The sequence below is a fragment of the Argentina anserina genome, chromosome 6, assembly GCF_933775445.1.
Source record: "Argentina anserina chromosome 6, drPotAnse1.1, whole genome shotgun sequence".
Taxonomy (NCBI): Eukaryota; Viridiplantae; Streptophyta; class Magnoliopsida; order Rosales; family Rosaceae; genus Argentina; species Argentina anserina.
This window is the reverse complement of record NC_065877.1, coordinates 33929030-33953043: the sequence shown is the minus strand read 5'-3', so window position 1 is coordinate 33953043 and position 24014 is coordinate 33929030. Positions and strand designations below refer to the sequence as shown.

General features: G+C 41.1%; 2 protein-coding genes, 1 long non-coding RNA gene and 1 pseudogene across 3 annotated transcripts; 2 read left to right on the top strand and 2 right to left on the bottom strand.

The window, feature by feature from the left end:
• The first annotated feature begins 573 nt into the window (after nt 1–573).
• Nucleotides 574–16966, top strand: LOC126797831 (COBRA-like protein 1; annotated as a pseudogene).
• LOC126797833 (uncharacterized) lies at nt 2631–15632 on the top strand. The gene is made up of 3 exons (XR_007672473.1): nt 2631–2852; nt 3629–3693; nt 15403–15632. It is a non-coding gene; the product is annotated as an uncharacterized LOC126797833 (long non-coding RNA).
• A 700-nt stretch (nt 16967–17666) lies between the features above and the next one.
• Nucleotides 17667–19441, bottom strand: LOC126799113 (probable UDP-arabinopyranose mutase 2). The gene is made up of 4 exons (XM_050526236.1): nt 19124–19441; nt 18392–18642; nt 18112–18280; nt 17667–18019 (listed from the first exon to the last, which is right to left on the bottom strand). The coding sequence occupies exons 1-4, from the start codon at nt 19433–19435 to the stop codon at nt 17684–17686; spliced, it is 1068 nt and encodes a 355-aa protein (XP_050382193.1). The 5' UTR covers nt 19436–19441; the 3' UTR covers nt 17667–17683.
• Nucleotides 19442–21246: 1805 nt separating this feature from the next.
• On the bottom strand, nt 21247–23881 carry LOC126799249 (cytochrome P450 85A-like). Its single transcript, XM_050526413.1, has 9 exons — nt 23651–23881; nt 23220–23541; nt 22981–23130; nt 22624–22878; nt 22454–22540; nt 22286–22364; nt 21780–21886; nt 21571–21689; nt 21247–21466 (listed from the first exon to the last, which is right to left on the bottom strand). The coding sequence occupies exons 1-9, from the start codon at nt 23839–23841 to the stop codon at nt 21376–21378; spliced, it is 1401 nt and encodes a 466-aa protein (XP_050382370.1). The 5' UTR covers nt 23842–23881; the 3' UTR covers nt 21247–21375.
• Between the last annotated feature and the right edge of the window lie 133 nt (nt 23882–24014).

The window sequence follows — 24014 nt, the reverse complement described above, 5'->3', positions numbered from 1 at the left end:
TTGTCAAAATTGGACGCAAAGTAGCTTGAGACTACTCTATTTATGTGTCAAAACTACTAGCCTCTGTAACGAATTAATCTACTTTACAAATTGGTATAGTTGAACTAAAGTATATTCTTTACCTCTTTAGATAGTGTTATATTTTTTAATTAATATTTATTTCTAAGAATCATATTACTATAGAGAATATTGAATACATTGGACTGACACAAGAGATAGGTGAAATTATTGCTTTATTATTAGTATGGTTTCCGAAAATGTGAAAAGAAACATGGTGTGAGGCTGTGAATAGTTACGTACACCGTTTTCCGGTTTCAGAGTGAGTGTGAAGTGTGATGAAGAAGCTTGAACAACTGTAACGCATATTTTAGTCCGAGACGCTATGATTTATTGTAGAAGACCAAAATACTATTATTTGTATTAGTTCTATCTGATTATGGCACTTGGCAAGCAAAGAGCTAGTATGAGGCAAACACTGAACCAGTTTCCAAGTACTAGTTTCTTTTCACTCTCTTTCTTCATCTGTTTCTTGCTTGTTTCTGTTTGTGGTTAAACTGGTTATGGTACCCCAAAAGTTGATCACAGACCACAGACATTCGACAATCTAACAGCAACAATGGGGTTTCTGTCGTCCAACTTCACCAGCTTTGCCACTGTCCTTGTTTTTGGGGTTTGCTGCTTCAGCTTCAGCTCAACAGGTTGCCTCTGTCCTCCTCTTCCTCGTTCAATGCTTCAATCTTTGTAAAGTTAGTATATTTGTAAGGTTTTTTGTTCTCCTTACGGGTTTTTTTGCCTAAATGTGGTCATTTTGGTGAATTGGGTTTGTTGCGAGGGTTGGTGAGGTCTAGGGGATTGAGTCTGAAAAATGATGAAATGGGGACTGACAAAAAGGTTCAATCTTTCAGTGTCCCTTGATTTTATCACTTCTCTGGTATAGCGTTCAAGAATTGATAATCCTTGGTCAGTAGTCGCAACCAAAAGAATTTAAATTGTTTGAAGTTTCGGTGTTGTTTGAGTTAAAGTGTTGTTGAGCTCAACAATTTTCATTTCTTGTGCAGAATATAGTCTAGTCTGCATTTTACATTAGTTCTGATTTCTGAACAGTTTGAAATGAAAGGGCTGGCTGTAGTTGCTATCTTGTTTACCAAGAACGAGAAGAGAATCCGAGCTTGTGCCCGTTTTGATATCATTGTAAATCACAAAATCAGCAGGGCCCTCTAGTCTGTGTTTTGACCTTTCGAGTCTTATTTATAGTTGGATTGCTTTTCATGCTGTTTTAAAGATTGTGCATTTCATATGTGTCAAGGAAATAGCTGGGTCCTTGATCTAATTTCAGACCAAAGAACCTAGCTTGTTTCATCAGTCTCTTGGTGAAGTATAGCAAGAACGAAGCTTAATACCAGTTAGAGTTTTTTGTCAGATAAGCTAACTCTGGTGCGGTTAACTTTCAAAACTTCTCATTTGAGATTACATCCTCAGTACTCATTGTTTCTCTCCTTGTTTATTTCCAGATGCATATGATCCTCTTGATCCCAATGGCAACATCACAATTAAGTGGGATATTAAAAATTGGACCCCTGATGGCTATGTTGTAAGTACAATTTTCAGTTTGGAGCTAATGGAACTTATATTTTTAAGTACTGTAAGTTGCAACTTGCAAGTTTGATGGTTATCTATTAAAAGATGGGGCACGTAGGTGAATCATTTGGAAGAATGAGGTAAACATCTAACCAGGGACACACTAATGATAAACAGGCCGTGGTTACCATGTATAATTACCAGCAGTATCGACACATACAAGCACCCGGCTGGTCTCTAGGATGGACATGGATGAAGAAGGAGGTAATTTGGGACATGGTAGGAGGACAAGCTACCGAGCAAGGGGACTGTTCAAGATTTAAGACATTTCCCCCTCATTGCTGTAAAAGGAAACCAACCATTGTTGATCTACTCCCTGGAACTCCATACAATAAGCAAGTTGCCAACTGCTGCAAAGGTGGAGTACTGAGTTCATGGATGCAGGATCCAGCCAATGCTATATCTTCTTTTCAACTGAGTGTTGGTCAAGCGGGTACCAACAATAGAACAGTTAAGCCTCCACAAAACTTCACTCTGGATGTGTAATAACCCGATTTTTCGGAACGATTTTTAGATTGTTTAATTTCTATTAAGTTGTGGAATTCAATAAAAATGGAATTTGGATCGCTTACAAAAATTCGAAACTCGAACGGAAACGTTTCAGAACGTTTATTTAGTAAAAACGTTACATTTCCGCAACTTATTTATCGACTTTTATTCCGTCGCTCGGTTGCGAAAACTTTCTTCACGAAAGTTGTAGAGCTCGTCGATACGAGTTCGTGGATATGTGACGCGTTCGAATCGGACGTTGTGTGTAAAAGTTATTATTGACGGAAGATAGTTTCCGATTTTAAGGGGGGGTATAAAGGACATTTTGTGAAGTAGGGTTTCTATTTTCAGAAACCCTCTTCTCTCTCCCCTCTCTCTTCCGCCGCCCCTCTCTTTCTTCTCTCTTTCTTTTCTCTAACTTTTCTCTCTTTTCTCTTTCTTTTCTTTCTTTTCTTTCTTTTCTCTCTTTTCTCTCTCTTTTCTCTCTCTTTTCTCTCATTCTCTCTTCACTCTCTCGGTTCTCTCTTTCTCCCTCTCCCTCTCTCGGCTTTCTCCCTCTCCCTCTCCCTCTCCTCACCGAGCAGCTGCACCTCACCACCGTCCCTGGGAATCGCGAGACCCCTACCACCACCTCGAGCACACCGAGCCTCCTCCTGCCGCCAAGGAGCCACAACGAAGAGGAAGCTCCTTTCAAGCGTTCCCGACGGTTTTGGACTCCGATCTAGGTAAGGAGGCTTTTAATTCATGGTTGTGATGTTGTGTGATGTTTTTTGGATGAAATGGGAGGTTGTTGGTGGAGATCGGAGGGAGAGGTGGAAGGAGGGTTACCGCCGCCTAGAGGCGGCGCGTGGAGGAGCGTGGGAGGAGTAGGAGGCGGCCTAGGACCGGAGAGAGGAAGAGGGGAGAAAGGAGGAGGGTTTTGGAGTGGTGGTGACATCACACGCGCCGGTTTTGTGCCACACGCGCCGCCGTGTGAGGCGGTGTGAGCAATTTCGACAGAAGGGTATTTTGGTAATTTACTGTGTACGGTAAATATAAATGTAATTTTTATTTACTACGGTAAATGTAATTAAATTTTACCTTCGGTAAATGTAAATATAAATTACTTTCAGTAAATGTAAAAAGTAATTTGTAAAAGGTAAATAGTAAATTTTATTTACTGAGATTGTATTTACATTTAAATCGTACGTATACGTACAGAAATACGTATTAATATTTATACGTACAGAAATACGTATTATTATTTATACGTACAGAAATACGTATTTAATATTTATACGTATAGAAATACGTATATAGTATTTATACGTACAGAAATACGTATATAGTACTTATACGTACAGAAATACGTATTAATTGAGTAGTGTACAGTAACCGTGAATAGTGAACAGTGAACAGTAACTTCGTAAAACCGAAAATTGCTGAACAGTAATCGATTATTACTGTTTCGGCATTTAAAGGTTTACGAATCGATTCTAAATTCTTTTCTTATCTTTTCAAGGTGATCGTTAAATCGAGGAAAGGAATTATCATCGGGAATTGTGGAATTACGCTCGAGTCTATAAGGTGAGTAAAATCTCACTTATTTACGAATCTACCCTTGCGGTGATTCCAAGATTTTTGCAAGAGATTTTAATATTGAATTACGACACGTATATGTAATAACCCTCGTATTCAAACAATATTTGAAATTGAATTTAATTTTATTAAGTTGTGAAATTTAATTAGAATGGATGAGATTGTTTACGACGTTATGAAACGAGTAACGGATACGTTATCGGAACGTTTAATTCAAAAAACGTTACATTTCCGAACGTTTATATCGACTTTTAATCCGTTGCTCGGTTGTGAAAACTTTCTTCACGGAAGTTGTAGAGCTCGTCCATACGAGTTCGTGGATATGTGACGCATTCGAATCGGACGTCGGAGGTAAAAGTTATTAACGTCGGAAGTTAGTTTCCGATTTGGAAACGAGTATAAATAGAATGTTTTGTGTTTAGGGTTTCCACTTTTGGAAACCCTCAGTTCTCTCCGCCTCCCTCTCACTTTTCCCTCTCTTCCCTCTCGTTTTCTCTCCCTCTCGATACTCTCTCCCGAGACCTTCGGCCTCCCTCCCCGATCTCCACCACCGCACGTCCGTGAGGCACACTGCCGGCACCACGAGCGTCGCACGGCACCCTGCGGTCAACCCCGAGCTCGACACGCCACCCCACGCAGCGCCGGAGCTCCACCAGCTACCCCGAGATTCGGCAGAAAACGTCTCCTTCATGGGTGCATCTCCGGCGACTCACCAATGGTCCTAGAGCTTCGTCGAGGTAAGGGTTTTACTATATTGATGGATTGGTGTGGCTAATTGATGTTTTGGGAGGTTTTGATGGTGGATTGGAAGAGGAGAAACGGAGGAGGAAGGAGGAGAGGTACGGTTGCCTTAGGCGGCGCGTGGAGCGTGTTGAAGGGGGGCTAAGCACGGTGTGATGCCGTGTGGAGGTGGCGGAGGAAGAGAGAAGAGGTTTGGTGGTGGCGGTGGCGCTATACGCGCCGTGGTTAGCCTCGGCGCGTGGGCCCCACGCGCGGCCGGCCGGAGGTGGCGCGTGTGCCACACGCGCCGCCGTGTGAGGCGGTGTAAACAGTTTTGACAGAAGGGTATTTTGGTAATTTACTGTGTACGGTAAAAGTAAATGTAATTTTTATTTACTGCGGTAAATGTAATTAAGTTTTACCTACGGTAAATGTAATTATAAATTACTTTCAGTAATTGTAAAAAGTAATTTGTAAAAAGGGTAATTTAGTAAATTTTATTTACTGAATTTGTATTTACATTAAATCGTACGTATACGTACAGAAATACGTATTAATATTTATACGTACAGAAATACGTATTAATATTTATACGTACAGAAATACGTATTAATATTTATACGTACATAAATACGTATTATTATTTATACGTACAGAAATACGTATTTAATATTTATACGTACAGAAATACGTATATAATATTTATACGTACAGAAATACGTATTAATTGAGTATTGTACAGTAACCGTGAATAGTGAACAGTGAACAGTAACTTCGTATAAACCAAAATTGCTGAACAGTAACCGTATATTACTGTTTTGGCATTTAAAGGTTTACGAAACGATTCTAAATGCTGGTTTTTTTTATCTTTTTAAGGTGATCGCTAAATCGAGGAAAGGGATTATTATCGGAAATTGAGGATTACGCTCAAGTCAATAAGGTGAGTAAAATCTCACTGAATTACGAATCTACCCTCGTGGTGATTCAACATTTTTACAAGTGTGTTTATCAGATGAATTACAACATGTATATAATTTTGTGGACTACATATATACAGTATAATGGTAATAAGTACATATATATATAGTTCATTAAATTACATACTGTTATTAATTCATTAAAAATAGTCATTTCGGTGACAGAAAAATTGTGCATGTGTGTGATTTAAATGGTGCGATATGATGTGAGATTATCGTACGTAATTTTCAGGTGTTTATAAAATATGACATGTATAGGATATAGTGGACTATGTATATATTGTATAAATGGTAAATAAGTACGAATATATATAGTTTGCTATATAATATACTGTTATGATTTTTATTGTGGATATATCGTGAAAGTTTTAAAACGTACAATATGATGTGTGATTATTGTACATGATTTATCACGGAAAATGTGAAATATTGTGATTTGTCTTCGGACGTGATGTGTGGTACCATATGATGTGAGATTATTGTACATGTGAGGCAAGTCGGAACCTAGCCTTTGGCCGGGCGAAGGTTACGATACAGTTAGAGCTCTAGTCTGTCTGCCATAGTACTGCATGGAGGTAACGGGTGGTTATCTGCTCATGGGTACTCAGCTTGTTTTGGATGTTGGGTGGCGGGTGGTTACCCAACATCAGCGGTATACTAAGTGAGGGGTAACGGATGTGTACCAGCGCTCATTAGTTACCATTTTGTGAAAGTATTAGAGTAACCAGATGGGTTGCTCGTTTTCTCATGATTTTCATTATACTGTGTTGATGTGGAGTTGTGTCTTTTATGAGACGAGAGTTATTTTAATATTTTACTCATACGAGCTGTAAAGCTTACCGGGTTTGTGTTGCAATCCCGGTGCACCAATTTCAATGGTGTAGGGGATACTTCCGCAGGTGCTGAGTAGTGGTGATTGAGTGACGACTCCGAAGACTCGAAGTCGATCGCATCCAGTCGTGGTGAGGTTCCAGCGTGGATTGTGTGTGTGATTTGGTGTGATTTTATTTGTGAGGTTGTTGTGAGGATTATACAATTCCATTTGTTATATGTTGAATTATCATTTGGGTTTGTAATAATCGGCTTGACTGAGTTATATTCTAAACTCAGATGTGATCCGCTGCGACATTTAAATGATTTCGATTTCATTGAGATTATTGTTGTGTTTAACGATTTTAAGATTTTGAGTTTGAAGCTCGAAATTTTAGGGTCGTTACAGTTGGTATCAGAGCCTAAGTGCGTATTTGGCGATTATCTATACCATCCGGGAGCGATGATCCGACTGCAGGCGGGCTCCCATCACATGCTCCCCGGTATTGATATGTCGTCGGGTACGCGAGAGTGTTAGGAGCCATACCTCACGGTTTGGTCCTCTAGGGAGTATTGTGATGATACTTCGATGATCTTTAAGTTATAATCTTTGGATCTGTTTTGGCTGAGTTCGAGATTTCTTGAGTATTGACTAAGTGTATTGTTTTTGAAGGTGATGAACGGTGACAAGGGCCGAGGACGGGCGAGAGGCCGAGGTCGAGGTAGGACCACAGGCCGAGTCCGCAACGTGGAGAACCTTTATGAGGAGGCTGCTCCACAGGTAGAGCAGGTAGGCCGAGGTCGAGGTAGGGCCACAGGTCGAGTCCACAACGTGGAGAACCTCTATGAGGAGGCTGCTCCGCAGGAGGAGCAGGATGAGCCAGCTCCTGCGGTTAGAGATGACGGTCGAGTGTTGAAGCTGATCAAGGATATTAGTGCACTGTCAGCTCCGACATTTCATGGGGGACTAGATCACATGGTAGCTGACCATTGGATCGAGGGTATGGAGGCTTATTTTGAGTTGATGGAGTGCACAGAGATTGAGAAGAGAAAGATAGCTACATTCTTTCTCAAGGGTGATGCTCTAGATTGGTGGAAGAGCATGAGACAGACTGTGGATGTGTCTACATTCACATGGGGAGATTTCACCACCATATTCCAAGAGAAGTATTTTCCAGCCTCAGTACAGGAGGACTTAGAGTTGGAGTTTCTGGCATTGGTGCAGGGAGACATGACTATTAGAGAGTATGATGCTCGATTCTCGCAACTGTATCGGTATGTCAGGCCTATGGGTGCGACTGCTTTAGCTCAGAAGTATCTACGTGGGCTGAAACAAGAGTACAAGACCATGATATCAGTCCTTTGCCTGACTTCACGGGAGCAGATATTTGAGAGTGCTATGAGTTTGGAGCAAGCAGAGAAGACTCGAGCAGGTGATGTGGGGAACAGAGATGCGAAGGGGAAAGACAAGGTAGTCTATACAGGCAGCGAGCACTCAGGACCGAAGGATAGGTCATGGAAGAGGCCAAGACCCCACTATCAGGCCCCGATAAGGGCACCACCCCTAGCTATCAGGGCAGCACCAGTCAGACCATTAGCAGCAGTGAGGTGTTATGGTTGCAATGAGATGGGACATTACGCCTCAGCATGTCCGAAACCGAGGAGAGGAGGGTGCCACCGGTGCGGGCAGGTGGGGCACATAGCTCGAGATTGTACCCGACCACTTCCGGGTAGACAGGAACGGCCGCAGAGACAGCTACCAGCAGGCCAAGCTAGAGTGTTCGCAGTGGGTCAGCGAGACACAGGAGTGGAAGGTACATTATCGCTCTTTGACTACCTTGCTAGAGTGCTGTTTGATACGGGAGCATCGCATTCATTCATTGCTAGTTCAGTAGTGGAGATGCTAGGATTGATTCCTACACCTCTCGGGGACGCCTTATGTGTCACTTCACCCCTTGGAGTGTCACTTGAGTTAGAGACAATCTGCAAAGCTTGTCCGATCTTGATTGGAAGTAGAGAGTTCTCTGCTTCGTTGATTGTGATTCCGGATCACACTTATGATGTGATCTTGGGTATTGATTGGTTGAGACCACAGCATGCTGTGATTGATTGTTTTGACATGGTGGTGTCATTTCATAGACCTGGGGAGCCAGTGTTTCGTTATCGTTGCCTCAGGTCAGATAACGCCATGAGATCAGGAGTTTTAGCACACGTGGAGTCGGGGGATCAGAAAGTGACTATCGCAGGCATTGTGGTGGTATCTGAGTTCGGTGAAGTGTTCCAAGAGATACCGGGACTACCACCTCGAAGGGTGGTAGATTTCTGCATTGATGTAGTACCGGGTACGGCACCTGTGTCAAAGGCGCCCTATAGAATGGGACAGAATGAACTTAAGGAGCTGAAGGTACAGATCGATGAGCTATTAGACCAAGGGTTCATTAGACCTAGTGTTTCACCTTGGGGAGCACCGGTGTTATTCGTGAAGAAGAAAGATGGTTCACTACGGTTGTGTGTGGACTACAGAGAGCTGAACAAGGTGACCATCAAGAATAGGTATCCCTTACCTAGGATTGATGACTTGTTCGATCAGCTCAAAGGTGCTACAGTGTTCTCTAAGATTGATTTGAGATCTGGTTATCATCAACTCAGAGTGAAGGAAGAAGATATATCGAAGACAGCCTTCAGGACCCGGTATGGACATTATGAGTTTGTCGTCATGCCATTTGGTCTAACGAATGCACCAGCTGTCTTCATGAGTTTGATGAACCAAGTATTTAGTCCGTACTTGGATGAGTTCGTAGTGGTGTTTGTGGATGATATTCTGATATACTCCAAGACACGAGAGGAACATGTGGTGCACCTGAGAACAGTGTTGCAGACTTTGAAGGAGGCGAGACTGTATGCCAAGCTAGAGAAGTGTGAGTTCTGGAAAGAAGAGGTCAAATTCCTTGGTCATGTTGTTTCAAAAGATGGAGTACTAGTTGACCCGTCAAAGGTAGAGGCAGTAAAGAATTGGAGTCGTCCAAAGAACCCTACAGAGATACGTAGTTTCCTCGGTTTGGCAGGATACTACAGGAGGTTTATTGAGGGGTTTTCTAGTATTGCATCTTCATTGACCAAGTTGACCAAGAAAGATACTCCGTTCGTGTGGACGGATGCATGTGAGGAAGCATTCAGCAAACTAAAGACTAGACTGACCACAGCTCCAGTGTTGACGATTCCTTCTAGTGGTGGTGGTTATGTCATTTACAGTGATGCTTCGCTCCAAGGTTTGGGTTGTGTGTTGATGCAGCATGGAGGAGTTGTTGCTTATGGCTCGAGACAACTGAAGATTCATGAGAGGAATTATCCGACACACGACTTAGAGCTTGCGGCAGTTGTATTTGCCCTGAAGATTTGGAGACATTACTTGTATGGTGAGAAATTTCAACTCTTTTCAGATCATAAGAGTTTGAAGTACTTGTTCTCACAGAAGGAGCTGAATATGAGGCAGAGGAGATGGATGGAACTCCTCAAGGACTATGACTTCACATTAGAGTACCACCCGGGGAAGGCAAATGTGGTGGCTGATGCCTTGAGCAGAAAACCGAGAGGAGTAGTAGCTTCACTTATGGTCCAGGAATGGTTCATGCTAGAAGCTGCATCAGAGTTTGATTTGGTACCATCGGGAGGAGAACCAAGGGTCTTTCTTGGTAGTGTCACAGTGCAACCCACATTGATCACGAGGATCATACAGGGTCAGGCGCAGGATAGACTCTTGCGAGCTAAGTTGGCGGATCTTGTAGTTGATACGCTTGATGGGTGTCCTTCTGAGTGGAGAGTTGGACCCGATGGAGGGTTGAGGTTTGGGGCAAGATTGTGTGTCCCAGATTGTGATGATCTTCGAGAGGAGGTTCTTCGTACGGCACATCGTTCACGCTATACCGTCCATCCAGGGAACACCAAGATGTACAAGGACCTATGCAGACAATTCTGGTGGAACGGTATGAAGAAAGATGTGGCAGAGTTTGTATCGAAGTGCCTTACATGTCAGCAAGTGAAAGCAGAACATCAACGACCAGCTGGCATGTTGAAACCACTGACTATTCCTCTTTGGAAGTGGGAGCAGATATCTATGGATTTTGTGACCGGGTTGCCTAGATCGAAGAAGGGTCACGATGCCATATGGGTGATTGTCGATCGATTGACGAAGTCGGCTCATTTTCTCCCAGTGTCGATGAAGTACTCAGTGGACGTGCTTGGGAAACTATATGTGGATGAGGTAGTGAGACTTCATGGTGCTCCGGTTTCTATTGTTTCCGATAGAGATGCACGTTTCACTTCGAAGTTCTGGGGTGGTTTGCAGAAGGCGATGGGCACTACCTTGGATATGAGTACAGCTTTTCACCCTCAGACGGATGGACAGACAGAGAGGGTGAATCAGGTGATGGAAGACATGTTGAGAGCATGTGTGTTGGATTTCAAGGGTAGCTGGGAAGATCATTTGAGATTGATTGAGTTTGCCTACAACAACAGCTACCATTCTAGCATTGGCATGGCACCGTATGAGGCACTTTATGGTAGGCCATGTCGATCTCCGATATGTTGGGCCGAAGTTGGTGATGAGGCACTGATGGGTCCAGAGGTGGTTCAGGAAACCACGGAGAAGATCTCGATCATTCGAGATAGAATCCGGACCGCTCAGAGTAGACAGAAGAGCTATGCAGACTTGAAGAGGAGACATGTGGAATTTGAGGTCGGTGATCATGTGTTCTTGAAAGTTTCACCTATGAGAGGTGTAGTGAGATTCGGCAAGAAAGGAAAGTTGGCACCGAGGTACGTTGGGCCCTTTGAGATACTTGAGAAGGTGGGCGAACTAGCTTATCGACTAGCCTTGCCTACTAGTATGTCGGGTGTTCACAATGTCTTCCACATTTCCATGTTGAGGAAGTATGTACCAGATGAGTCACATGTGATTGATCATAGCACCATTGAGGTGAAGGAAAATGCTACATTTGTGGTCGAACCGGTTCGTATCCTGGATAGATCCACAAAGAAGCTACGGAGGAGAGAAGTTGGGCTAGTCAAGGTGTTGTGGAGTCACCATGACGAGGGTGATGCATCTTGGGAGCTAGAGTCAGACATGATGACCAGATATCCACAGTTGTTTGTAGAGTGAGCTTGAATTTCGGGACGAAATTTCCTTTAAGGGGGGTAGATTGTAATAACCCTCGTATTCAAACAATATTTGAAATTGAATTTAATTTTATTAAGTTGTGAAATTTAATTAGAATGGATGAGATTGTTTACGACGTTATGAAACGAGTAACGGATACGTTATCGGAACGTTTAATTCAAAAAACGTTACATTTCCGAACGTTTATATCGACTTTTAATCCGTTGCTCGGTTGTGAAAACTTTCTTCACGGAAGTTGTAGAGCTCGTCGATACGAGTTCGTGGATATGTGACGCATTCGAATCGGACGTCGGAGGTAAAAGTTATTAACGTCGGAAGTTAGTTTCCGATTTGGAAACGAGTATAAATAGAATGTTTTGTGTTTAGGGTTTCCACTTTTGGAAACCCTCAGTTCTCTCCGCCTCCCTCTCACTTTTCCCTCTCTTCCCTCTCGTTTTCTCTCCCTCTCGATACTCTCTCCCGAGACCTTCGGCCTCCCTCCCCGATCTCCACCACCGCACGTCCGTGAGGCACACCGCCGGCACCACGAGCGTCGCACGGCACCCTGCGGTCAACCCCGAGCTCGACACGCCACCCCACGCAGCGCCGGAGCTCCACCAGCTACCCCGAGATTCGGCAGAAAACGTCTCCTTCATGGGTGCATCTCCGGCGACTCACCAATGGTCCTAGAGCTTCGTCGAGGTAAGGGTTTTACTATATTGATGGATTGGTGTGGCTAATTGATGTTTTGGGAGGTTTTGATGGTGGATTGGAAGAGGAGAAACGGAGGAGGAAGGAGGAGAGGTACGGTTGCCTTAGGCGGCGCGTGGAGCGTGTTGAAGGGGGGCTAAGCACGGTGTGATGCCGTGTGGAGGTGGCGGAGGAAGAGAGAAGAGGTTTGGTGGTGGAGGTGGCGCTATACGCGCCGTGGTTAGCCTCGGCGCGTGGGCCCCACGCGCGGCCGGCCGGAGGTGGCGCGTGTGCCACACGCGCCGCCGTGTGAGGCGGTGTAAACAGTTTTGACAGAAGGGTATTTTGGTAATTTACTGTGTACGGTAAAAGTAAATGTAATTTTTATTTACTGCGGTAAATGTAATTAAGTTTTACCTACGGTAAATGTAATTATAAATTACTTTCAGTAATTGTAAAAAGTAATTTGTAAAAAGGGTAATTTAGTAAATTTTATTTACTGAATTTGTATTTACATTAAATCGTACGTATACGTACAGAAATACGTATTAATATTTATACGTACAGAAATACGTATTAATATTTATACGTACAGAAATACGTATTAATATTTATACGTACATAAATACGTATTATTATTTATACGTACAGAAATACGTATTTAATATTTATACGTACAGAAATACGTATATAATATTTATACGTACAGAAATACGTATTAATTGAGTATTGTACAGTAACCGTGAATAGTGAACAGTGAACAGTAACTTCGTATAAACCAAAATTGCTGAACAGTAACCGTATATTACTGTTTTGGCATTTAAAGGTTTACGAAACGATTCTAAATGCTGGTTTTTTTTATCTTTTTAAGGTGATCGCTAAATCGAGGAAAGGGATTATTATCGGAAATTGAGGATTACGCTCAAGTCAATAAGGTGAGTAAAATCTCACTGAATTACGAATCTACCCTCGTGGTGATTCAACATTTTTACAAGTGTGTTTATCAGATGAATTACAACATGTATATAATTTTGTGGACTACATATATACAGTATAATGGTAATAAGTACATATATATATAGTTCATTAAATTACATACTGTTATTAATTCATTAAAAATAGTCATTTCGGTGACAGAAAAATTGTGCATGTGTGTGATTTAAATGGTGCGATATGATGTGAGATTATCGTACGTAATTTTCAGGTGTTTATAAAATATGACATGTATAGGATATAGTGGACTATGTATATATTGTATAAATGGTAAATAAGTACGAATATATATAGTTTGCTATATAATATACTGTTATGATTTTTATTGTGGATATATCGTGAAAGTTTTAAAACGTACAATATGATGTGTGATTATTGTATATGATTTATCACGGAAAATGTGAAATATTGTGATTTGTCTTCGGACGTGATGTGTGGTACAATATGATGTGAGATTATTGTACATGTGAGGCAAGTCGGAACCTAGCCTTTGGCCGGGCGAAGGTTACGATACAGTTAGAGCTCTAGTCTGTCTGCCATAGTACTGCATGGAGGTAACGGGTGGTTATCTGCTCATGGGTACTCAGCTTGTTTTGGATGTTGGGTGGCGGGTGGTTACCCAACATCAGCGGTATACTAAGTGAGGGGTAACGGATGTGTACCAGCGCTCATTAGTTACCATTTTGTGAAAGTATTAGAGTAACCAGATGGGTTGCTCGTTTTCTCATGATTTTCATTATACTGTGTTGATGTGGAGTTGTGTCTTTTATGAGACGAGAGTTATTTTAATATTTTACTCATACGAGCTGTAAAGCTTACCGGGTTTGTGTTGCAATCCCGGTGCACCAATTTCAATGGTGTAGGGGATACTTCCGCAGGTGCTGAGTAGTGGTGATTGAGTGACGACTCCGAAGACTCGAAGTCGATCGCATCCAGTCGTGGTGAGGTTCCAGCGTGGATTGTGTGTGTGATTTGGTGTGATTTTATTTGTGAGGTTGTTGTGAGGATTATACAATTCCATTTGTTATATGTTGAATTATCATTTGGGTTTGTAATAATCGGCTTGACTGAGTTATATTCTAAACTCAGATGTGATCCGCTGCGACATTTAAATGATTTCGATTTCATTGAGATTATTGTTGTGTTTAACGATTTTAAGATTTTGAGTTTGAAGCTCGAAATTTTAGGGTCGTTACAGTATACAATATAGTGGATTACGTATATATCGTATAAATGGTAATAAGTACATATATATATAGTTTGCTATATTATATACTGTTATGAATTCGTTGGAATTGGTCATTTCGAATGACGAGAATTAAATGTTGAGCATGTGATGTGATTTTTGTACAATATGAGGTGTGATTATTGTACGTGGTTTTAACATGAGTTTGTTAAAATGTTTTGTCTTCGGACGAGTTTTGTCTTCGGACGAGTTTTTGTCTTCGGACGTGTTTATGAAATATGACATGTATACGATATAATGGATTATATATATATTGTATAAATGGTAAATATGTACATATATATATATAGTTTGCTATATAATATACTGTTATGATTTTATCGTGATTTATGTCATTTCGATGACGAGATTTAAATATCGAGCATGTGATTTTGATTTGTACAATATGATGTGAGATTATTGTACGTGATTTTAACATTGAGTTTGTTAAAATGTTGATTTGTCTTCGGACATGATTTTTGGTACAATATGATGTGAGATTATTGTACGTGATTTTAACATTGAGATTGTTAAAATGTTGATTTGTCTTCGGACATGATTTTTGGTACAATATGATGTGAGATTATTGTACGTGATTTTTAACATTGAGATTGTTAAAATGTTGATTTGTCTTCGGACGTGATTGGTACAATATGATGTGAGATTATTGTACGTGTTTGGCAAGTCGGAACCTAGCCTTTGGCCGGGCGAAAGTTACGATACAGTTAGAGCTCTAGTCTGTCTGCCTTAGTACTGCATGCGAGGTAACGGGTGGTTATCTGCTCATGGGTACTCGGTGTATTTTGGATGTTGGGTAGCGGGTGGCTATCCAATATCAACGGTGTATTACGAGAGGGGTAACAGATGTGTACCAGCGTTCTTGGTACCCGTATTATAAATGCATTGGGTAACCAGAAGGGTTACTTAATTTCCTCATGAGCTTTTTATTTCACATTTCTGTGGGTCAACCAGATGGGCTGACCATTGGCTCATGGGGGCATTTATATTTGTTGTTTGTGATCTTTCGTATATTTTGATATGCGAATTATATTTTGATTTTACTCATACGAGCTATAAGCTTACCGGGTTTGTGTTTACAATCCCGGTGCACCAATTCGATGGTGTAGGGGATAATTCTGCAGGTGCTGATTAGTGGGGGTTGAGTGACGACTACAGAGGCTTGAAGTCGTTCTTATCCTACTTGTGGTGAGGTTTTAGCGTGGGTTTGTGTGTGAGAAGTTGTGTAATTTCATTTGTGAGATTTGTGAGTGATTTGTGAGGATTATTACATTTCCATTTTATGTATGGATTATAAATTTGGGTTGTAATAATTGGTTGACTGAGTTGTATTGAGAACTCAGAATTGATCCGCTGTTACACTTTAATGATTTCGATTTATTTGAGATTATTTGGTGTTTAACGACTTTAGAATTTTGAGTTTTTAAGCTCGAAATTTTGGGGTAGTTACAGGATGGACCTGGACCAGGGTACACTTGTGGTGCTGCAGGAGTAGTCAAACCAACTAGATACTTTTCTCCAGATAAAAGGCGAGTCACTCAAGTCATGAGTAAGTAGTTAAAATTTCAGATATCTCTTAAAGTTCGAGTAGTTTGCTAAGAAATAGTTTGTCTTAACCTAAAACTGTTATATGGCACTAATGGCAGTGACATGGATGTTGACATGCACATATTCACAATTTCTGCTCAAAAAACTCCTGCTTGCTGTGTTTCACTGTCTTCGTTCTACAATGACACAGTAGTGCCCTGTCCAACATGTTCATGTGGCTGCCAAAACAACCTAAGTCATCCAGGAAGCTGTGTAAAGTGAGTTCCCTCAACCATAAGCCATCTTTAATTTTGAACTTTTTCTACATGAAATACAAGACAATTTTCTCCTGGATACTCCATTAGACATTTACCATCTTCCTTTATTTCCAGTCTGAAGTCTCCGTATTTGGCTTCAGTTGTTTTGGGTGCTGACAAGAATTTGCCTCTAGTTCGATGTACTCGCCATATGTGCCCAATCAGAGTTCATTGGCATGTCAAGCTGAATTACAGAGAATACTGGCGAGTCAAGGTTACAGTTACAAACTTTGATTACAGGAGGAATTACTCGGATTGGAATTTGGTCATCCAGCATCCAAATTTTGATAATCTGACCCAAATTTTCAGCTTCAACTCAAAGTCATTGACCCCTTATGGAACCATAAGTACGTTATCAGTAGTTACTTTCATTCTGTCACTTCTCTGCTTTCAGTGTGTTACTCTTTTATGAAAGCTGGCTGGTACTTGAAGTGTTTGATGATATTTTAGAACTTATTTACATCGTGCTCATCCTTGCTTACATATATTAGGAGCTTCCAAGTGGGGATTTGTAATCTTGTTTTTCTTTCTAACAGATGATACCGCAATGCTGTGGGGAATTAAGTTCTACAACGATATGCTGATGCAATCTGGGCCTTCTGGTAATGTGCAATCAGAGCTGCTTTCCCGGAAGAGTCCAGCAACTTTCACTTTCGAGAAGGGCTGGGCTTTCCCGAGAAGGATCTCTTTCAATGGTGATACATGTGTAATGCCACCTCCAGACACATTTCCATATTTGCCAAATGCTGGTTCTCGACAGTATATCTCTCTGCTTACTCTGATCATGATTTGTGCACTGACCTTTGCATTTACATATGCTTATGCTTGAACTCGTCTCACAATGCATCAACGCTAAGATTAGGGATTAGTTTACTTTCTGCAAGCCACTCTTTCTGTTGAAGTGCTTCCACAATGTAACTGGATGGACTCAATTGTGCTGCTGATGCCAACTTGTGGATTGCATGAGTCTATTGCGTGCACTGTTGTATGCAGATTCCTGTAGGGAACCTGTTGATTGTACAAATTTCTAAATTGTAATCCGCTACAAGTTGAATGTAATGGGTAGTGAAGTGTTGATTGTGTTCTCGTTCTCATGTCTGTTGTAATTTATGCATCTATGATCAAGACATGCATTTAGATAAAATAAAAAAAATTTGCTTCACAAACAGTAATCGATTATACCATTCAAGTCCAGAAATACAGTTGTATGCAACTACGCATGATGTTCTACCATTAACAATGGATGGAATCAAAATTGAAATCCATGATTTCCAATAGGGGACTGTTGTATATTTTTCCGTCTCTCATAATTTATAAGACAGACATACATGAATGAAATGCTAAACCGACTACATATATTTTTTATTGCACTATTCTCATTGGACGAAGTTAATAAATAGTTACATCTGCCGAAAATATAAGCCCTGAACAAAATGGCTCAGGAAAATAAAAGATACAGTGACTATGCTACTGAAAATGCGAAGTACAGTAGTATAAGAGCAATAGGAGTTGAATCATTTATCAGTGTGTAAAAACAAAACTTTATTTATTTGGCCTTGCCATTGGCTTTAGCACCAGGGCCGTTTGGGTTGAGCTCATCCCAAGCTTCAATCCATGTGATCATGGCATCAGCCAGTTTGTCGAAGTAGGGATCAACCTTACCGAGCTTGTCCTTCACCTGCTTGGACAGTTCGACGTAGCAAGCTTGCACAGTGGTGCAGTCCTTGGGGAGAACAGCGGCCTGGAAGAAAGGGATGATCTCTTCCTGCCAGAATATGCCTTTGTATTCCTTCCTCAGGTTTACAAATGGGTTACTGGCTTTGCTGTGATAGATGTAAGGCAGACCTGTCTTAACTCCCAGCCCCAAATGATCACAGATCACCTATACACATTTATTCACAAACCACACTGCTTGTTAATACACAATAGTAGCATAAAAAGCTCGAATGAAGCGAAAGAAAGAGGTAAAGGGACCTTGATACACCAGCCAGCCCACATATCATCGTAACGTCCAATTGGCTGGCCATCACCCATGAGTCCGAAGTACATTGCAGGGCCGATGAGATCACGGTCGAAAGCCAAGTTCATACCACACATGGGGAACAGGGTGCCCTTTGGAATTGTCAGAACAGCATCCACATACCTTAGGAATCATAAGCTCAACGGTCAGCATCATATCACATTATCATATATATAACACATACAAATATGAGAATTAATATATACTTGCATTCTAATTAAAGGAAATGCCTACCTGGTGTTCCTCTCAAGAGGCTTCACAAGCTGAGTAGGTGCATCATAATCGGGGATGTTGAGCCAAAGACCGTGAGAAACAGCAGTTGGGACACCCTCGCGGAGACTGAAAGGGTATCCACGGACGAAATCCGCACCCTCCCTGAAAGGGTCATAGAGAGTGTTGAAGAAAAATGGGGTGGATGGGCAGAGGAGGTTCTTGATGTGCTGCTCCAGTGCATTTACTAGTTTCCCAGAAGGGTCTTGTGCAACCTAAGAACATTACATCACACCAAAACAGAAAAACCACGATCAGTGACACAGGATTTGAATAAACCCAAGGACTGCACCATCACATAAAAAACTGTATTTGAAACTTGTAGTGCAAACAACGTGTCGGTAGTTCAAAAATAAGGGACCAAAACACGCAGGCAAGTTGCATTATGGTACAACCAACAACACGTACTCCGTTTCGCATGAAAACAGTACCAGTGATAAACTGCTTCCAAGTTCCAACAAAAACTCAATGCAATCAGACCTAAAAATCTCAAAATATACTATATAAGCAATGGTGATATCTGCGTTGTGTACAATTGAATCTTCATATAATGCCTATGAGAATGTGATCACTATTGCAATGCAGTCACCCTGTGATCTTTTGATCAATAATTAATGGAATCTGAAATCCATGGCGTTTAAGAAAAATCAAACAAAACGCAGATAACAAAAAACATCAGAGGAGAAGGGGACTCACAAAGCAGTCATCGTCAATGGTGAAGATGTACTTCTTCTTGGAGACCATATAACCGAAGCAACGGCAAGCGGAGTCCTTGAAGGAAATGCAACTAGAGCGAGGGCCGAGCATTCTGTTAATGTCGTTACGGTTGTAGAGTTCATAATCAAAGCCCTCTGGGACCTTGATGGTCTTGGTCGGATCGCCGTCCTGGACGATGATGAGATGGTAGGGTTGGAGGAAGGGCCTCCACATCTCGAGGAAGTCGAGGTTTCGGATGGTCGGGATCACAATGTCGAGCTCATCCTTTAGTAAATGGGTCGGAGTCACCATTGTGCGGAACAAACACAGAGATCAGAGAGAAGGAGAGAGAGAATGGGATAGTTCGAGGGTTTGATCTGTTGAGTTGTGGGAAGGATTTTTTGATATAAATGGAGCCATGAAGGGGGTCGTGGTTGGCACGTGCGAGGAGGGCGGAGAGTGCGGCACGAGTGGTGGGGTGTTAATAGGGCAAAGAGGGAACGTGTCCGAGATTTAAAGGGTCAATGGAATTGTTCAAAGGGAGAGGAGAGGGAGAGAGTGTGATTGATTGGGAAAGACTCTAGGGGATTATGAGGTTGAGTATTGTGTTTAACAAGGTCCAAGTTCTTTGCATCTTCCACCACAAACATGCGCATAGGTTTAGGTCACGGATTAAGAGGACTCTTGCATGGATGAGTGGTACTAGTATTAGAAGGCTAGGTTGGGATAGAGTGGAAGGGTTTGATGACTTTGATCATCAAAGTCGTTAACTTGTATGTGTTTGCGTGAACGGTTTGCATGTAGCTAGCGAAGTGATCAAACATCAAAGGCAATTTTCGATAGATGGCTTAAAAATGAACCATTCGGTAATTAAATTATAATATAAGGTAACGAAGACTATAATAGATATGTACACAATCTGAGAGACTATGAATGGAAATCTCGTGGCATATGCCACAATTTAGCAAATTTGCATTTGATAGTAGTGAAAACGTGAAAGATCCCAAAGTAATATGAAAGGAGCGTGTGGGATTAGCTCCCTAGTCGTCGTCTGTTTGCGTCCTAACAACTAGGGAGTGATTAGTGAAATCAATTGCCTTAACTTGAAGTTTGGGACACGTGCGATCACATTGGGTTGGGCTATATATGTTCATGCTAAGCAGCCCTCACCTTCTTTACGTTTCATAACAAGATTTTAATGACCAAATACAGTACTATCTAGATTCTAGACCCAAGAACCAGGATTCAATTTGACCTAGACTTGTCAGTGATTCTGATCATTTGAGATTATTTCCGACTAATAAACGGTAGATAATTCATTTCCCCGAATCATAGTGATTGAAACTTGAAAGGAGACCGGACTGGGATTCGCAAATTCCGAACCCAACCGGTAACGTTTGTGCTATCCTAAACTCTAAAACCTGTACAGTCAAAAAAAAATTCTAAATGAACTGAAGGGGAAAAAACTAGCGATTTCATTAGCCCAAAATAAGGGCGTTACATTTTGGAATTAGGCTTCATCTTTATGGGCTTCACTTGATTTCAGCCCAAAATCTGCCATTGTTATCAGATTTGACCTAGAAATCTTGAAGAATCAAGTGTTGGTTGATCAGAGTGAGTGACACATGATATCTGAAAACTGTTATATTCAATTCAGAGGTAGAAAATTCCAAAGTTGGCAATAGGAGTTTTCGAACTCTGATTTGAGAATTGAGATTGCTCAAACTGTTCTAATCAAGAATTATCAGATTCGCTTCAAAGCCACTTAAAGCTACATTGTGTCAAATTCTCAAATCCCGAAACACAGGTATGTAGTCCGTCTCCACCATTTTATCAATTTCTATATGAATATTATGTAGCGTGCTGGAGTCTGGAGTAATGAAAATCCGGAGCTAGGGCAATTGGATTGGTCCAGTGCTTAATCCCTAGTCGTACTATAGAACATTAGAATTTTCATGAAGAATTCAATTCTACTGCTCTAAAGACAGTTTAAATGCACAGGGTTTTATAATAGTCTCTGTGATCGATTACATCAGAACAGTAGCTGACAAAAGGAAAATGCTGATCTTCTAATGTGTTAGCACGTTATCATACACCTTCATAAAAAACAAATCTCTCTCTGAAATGCTGCTGCTATATACTGGTTTATACAAACTAATTAGGCTTAGTTTGGTACTGAGGTTTGAACAAAATAAACTCTTATAATTACCCATAGTTAATTGTCTTTTCGGTGGATACTGTTTATTATAAACTCAGGTCAGATTAGAAACCCTAAGGTGCAGTCCATTTGGTGCTTCTACTCTTGGAAACTTCATCAGTTTATCTCCTCCAACTTCTTCCCATCTGCAAAATAGATCAAATAAAAACCATTAGCTAAACAAACCAAATGATAGTTATATTGTAATCGGAAAATTACAGGTTTTGATTTCGGTTTTTAAGTCACTGACCGGTAACTAGTTACAAAGTAGTGTAGGAATGTAGAAATTTCTGCTATTCCTAACTCCTTTCCTGGACAAAGCCTAGTGCCTGCCCCAAATAAAAACGTCTGAGATTCCTTGCTCTTATCCTGCATTTTCAAGACAAGAAAATGATTAACACTATGACTAGAAAATGATCTGATACATTTACATGAAATTAGAGTCACAGTGAAACTCACCATCCATCTCCATGGATTGAAGGTTAATGGATCAGGGTACGTAAACGAATCGTAGTTAGTCTCTCTTGTATAAACATAGATTCTCCATCCTTTTGGTATCAAGAACCCTGTTCAAGCAATTCAAGAATAGCTGTGATTAGGAATTATTCCAAGCAATGGTCCACCAAAAATCTTATCAAGATTCCCAGCCATTAATTTCATGTTCAAAATGCAACTCAAATTTTCTTGATGTCAGAGAAATAAAGAAAAACAAGGGCATTTCCATCTTCTGAAGAATTGTTCTTTAATGTATTGTCTAGCTGTTTTGGTATAAAATGCCATTGTAAATCATTGAGTCGTGTCTATCCACTGGTTCCTCATAATTTTGCCAAAAAGTGCCAATAATGTAATGCTAGCTGCAAACAGTTTCTTGAGCCCATAAACATATTACAACCCAGAAATATATGAATATATATTTATATCTGTATCTTATATGCTTGTGAAACTTTCCAGCTTAACCTACTCACCATTTAGTTCCATATCTTGAGTGGTTTTCCTCAGAACCCCATTTACAATAGTAGCTAATCTTGAGGTCTCAAATATCACCTGCAGTAAAATGCAAGAGTTTATTAAAAAAAAATTACTATGATCAATAAAACAAATGATGAACAAAAATCTTGGGAATGATCTCTTACCGCACGAGTAAACCGCATTGATTTTAGGTCATTCCAGTCGATGGGATCCTCGGGCAATTTTCTGGCTCTGATTGCCAAATGTTCTTTCTGGTAATAGTAAAATTTACAGTTAGTAAAACAGCGTGACAAATGTAACACATACTAAAAGAATTACATCTTTTTAAACTTACTCTGAGTTCTTCGAGCGCTTCTGGGTGATCATGAAGGTACTTAACCGCCATCATTGATGTTGTCGAAACAGTCTCATAGCCCGAATACATGATCGTGATGATATGATCGATTATTTCTTCATCCGTGAGATTGTACCTGTTCTGATCATCATTTCTCATCAAACCACCAAGCATGTCTTGGTGGACTTCCCCTGGAGAAGAAGCCCTTCTTTCCTCTATCAGCTGCTCCAACATGTTAACAATATTCTTCCTCGCCTGCATAACATGGTTAAACTCTCAATTATTACATCTTCCATAAACCTCACAAAGCACCCGATTATATTACACGAAAGTAATGTAATTGGTGACGTTACATACCTGAAATCCCCGGCGATAATTTGTGCCAGGAAGATCTATAGGCAATGAGAGAGTTCCCAAGACAAGCTTGAAGAACTCGCTTTTAAATGACTGAGTTATCGAGCTTGATTCAATGCCTGCAATCTGTTTAAGCGATGAAAGAAGCGCCATCTGCATAAACCAGTTGAAACAACATCAGAAATTGCGCTAATACCAAGTGTGAAAAACAGCACATGAATTTTCTTCTTCGCCACACAAACCTCTTTGGTCTTTTCTTGGATGTTGATGACTTGATTGCCCCAACCACTGAGGTGGGCTCTCATGAAGACATCAATCTTTGGTAAAATCTGGTCTCTGATCATGGTTGGGTTAATGAGGCCAAGCAATGCCCCTCTCATGTACTTGTGAGTGGAGCCATGAACAGCTGCAATGTTACTCTTGCCTAAGATATCTAACATCGACTGTGGGTACCCGGGAACGAGGCCTTTAGCTTCGTTCATTAAGATGTATATGTTTACCTCTGGATCCATGGAAACCACAGTAGGACACCCAAGTATGTGGGATTTGAAAAAACTACCATATCTGTCGCAAACAACCAGAGTTGAGAAAGCAAACAAAACCAAAGCTACTGAAAACAGAGGAGAAACAGAGGAGAAAGAAACGCCAGGTGAGCCAAAGCAAGAATACTTACCTAGCTCTCTGGTTTTTCATGAAGCTCGGGCCTTGCTTGAGGAACTCTGTGGTTTCCCCAAAGACTGGCCAGCCCATTGTGCCTGGAGGGAGACCCTTCTTCCTGTACCTCACCTCATTCCATCTTAGCAAAGCAGAGCAGAAACAGAGCACAAAGAGCACAGAGAGTAGTACCACCACAAACACAGCCATTGATGCTCTGATGAGAGAAGAAAGGTGAGAGAGCAGTCAATGGTTTAAGAGCATGCTCTAGTTTTTGAGATAGCCAAGTGTGCACAGCATATATATAGGCTATTTTGCTCAGGCCTCAAGCGCCAACCACCATATGAATAGAGAGAGAAGAAGGATAGGGAGGGACATATTGG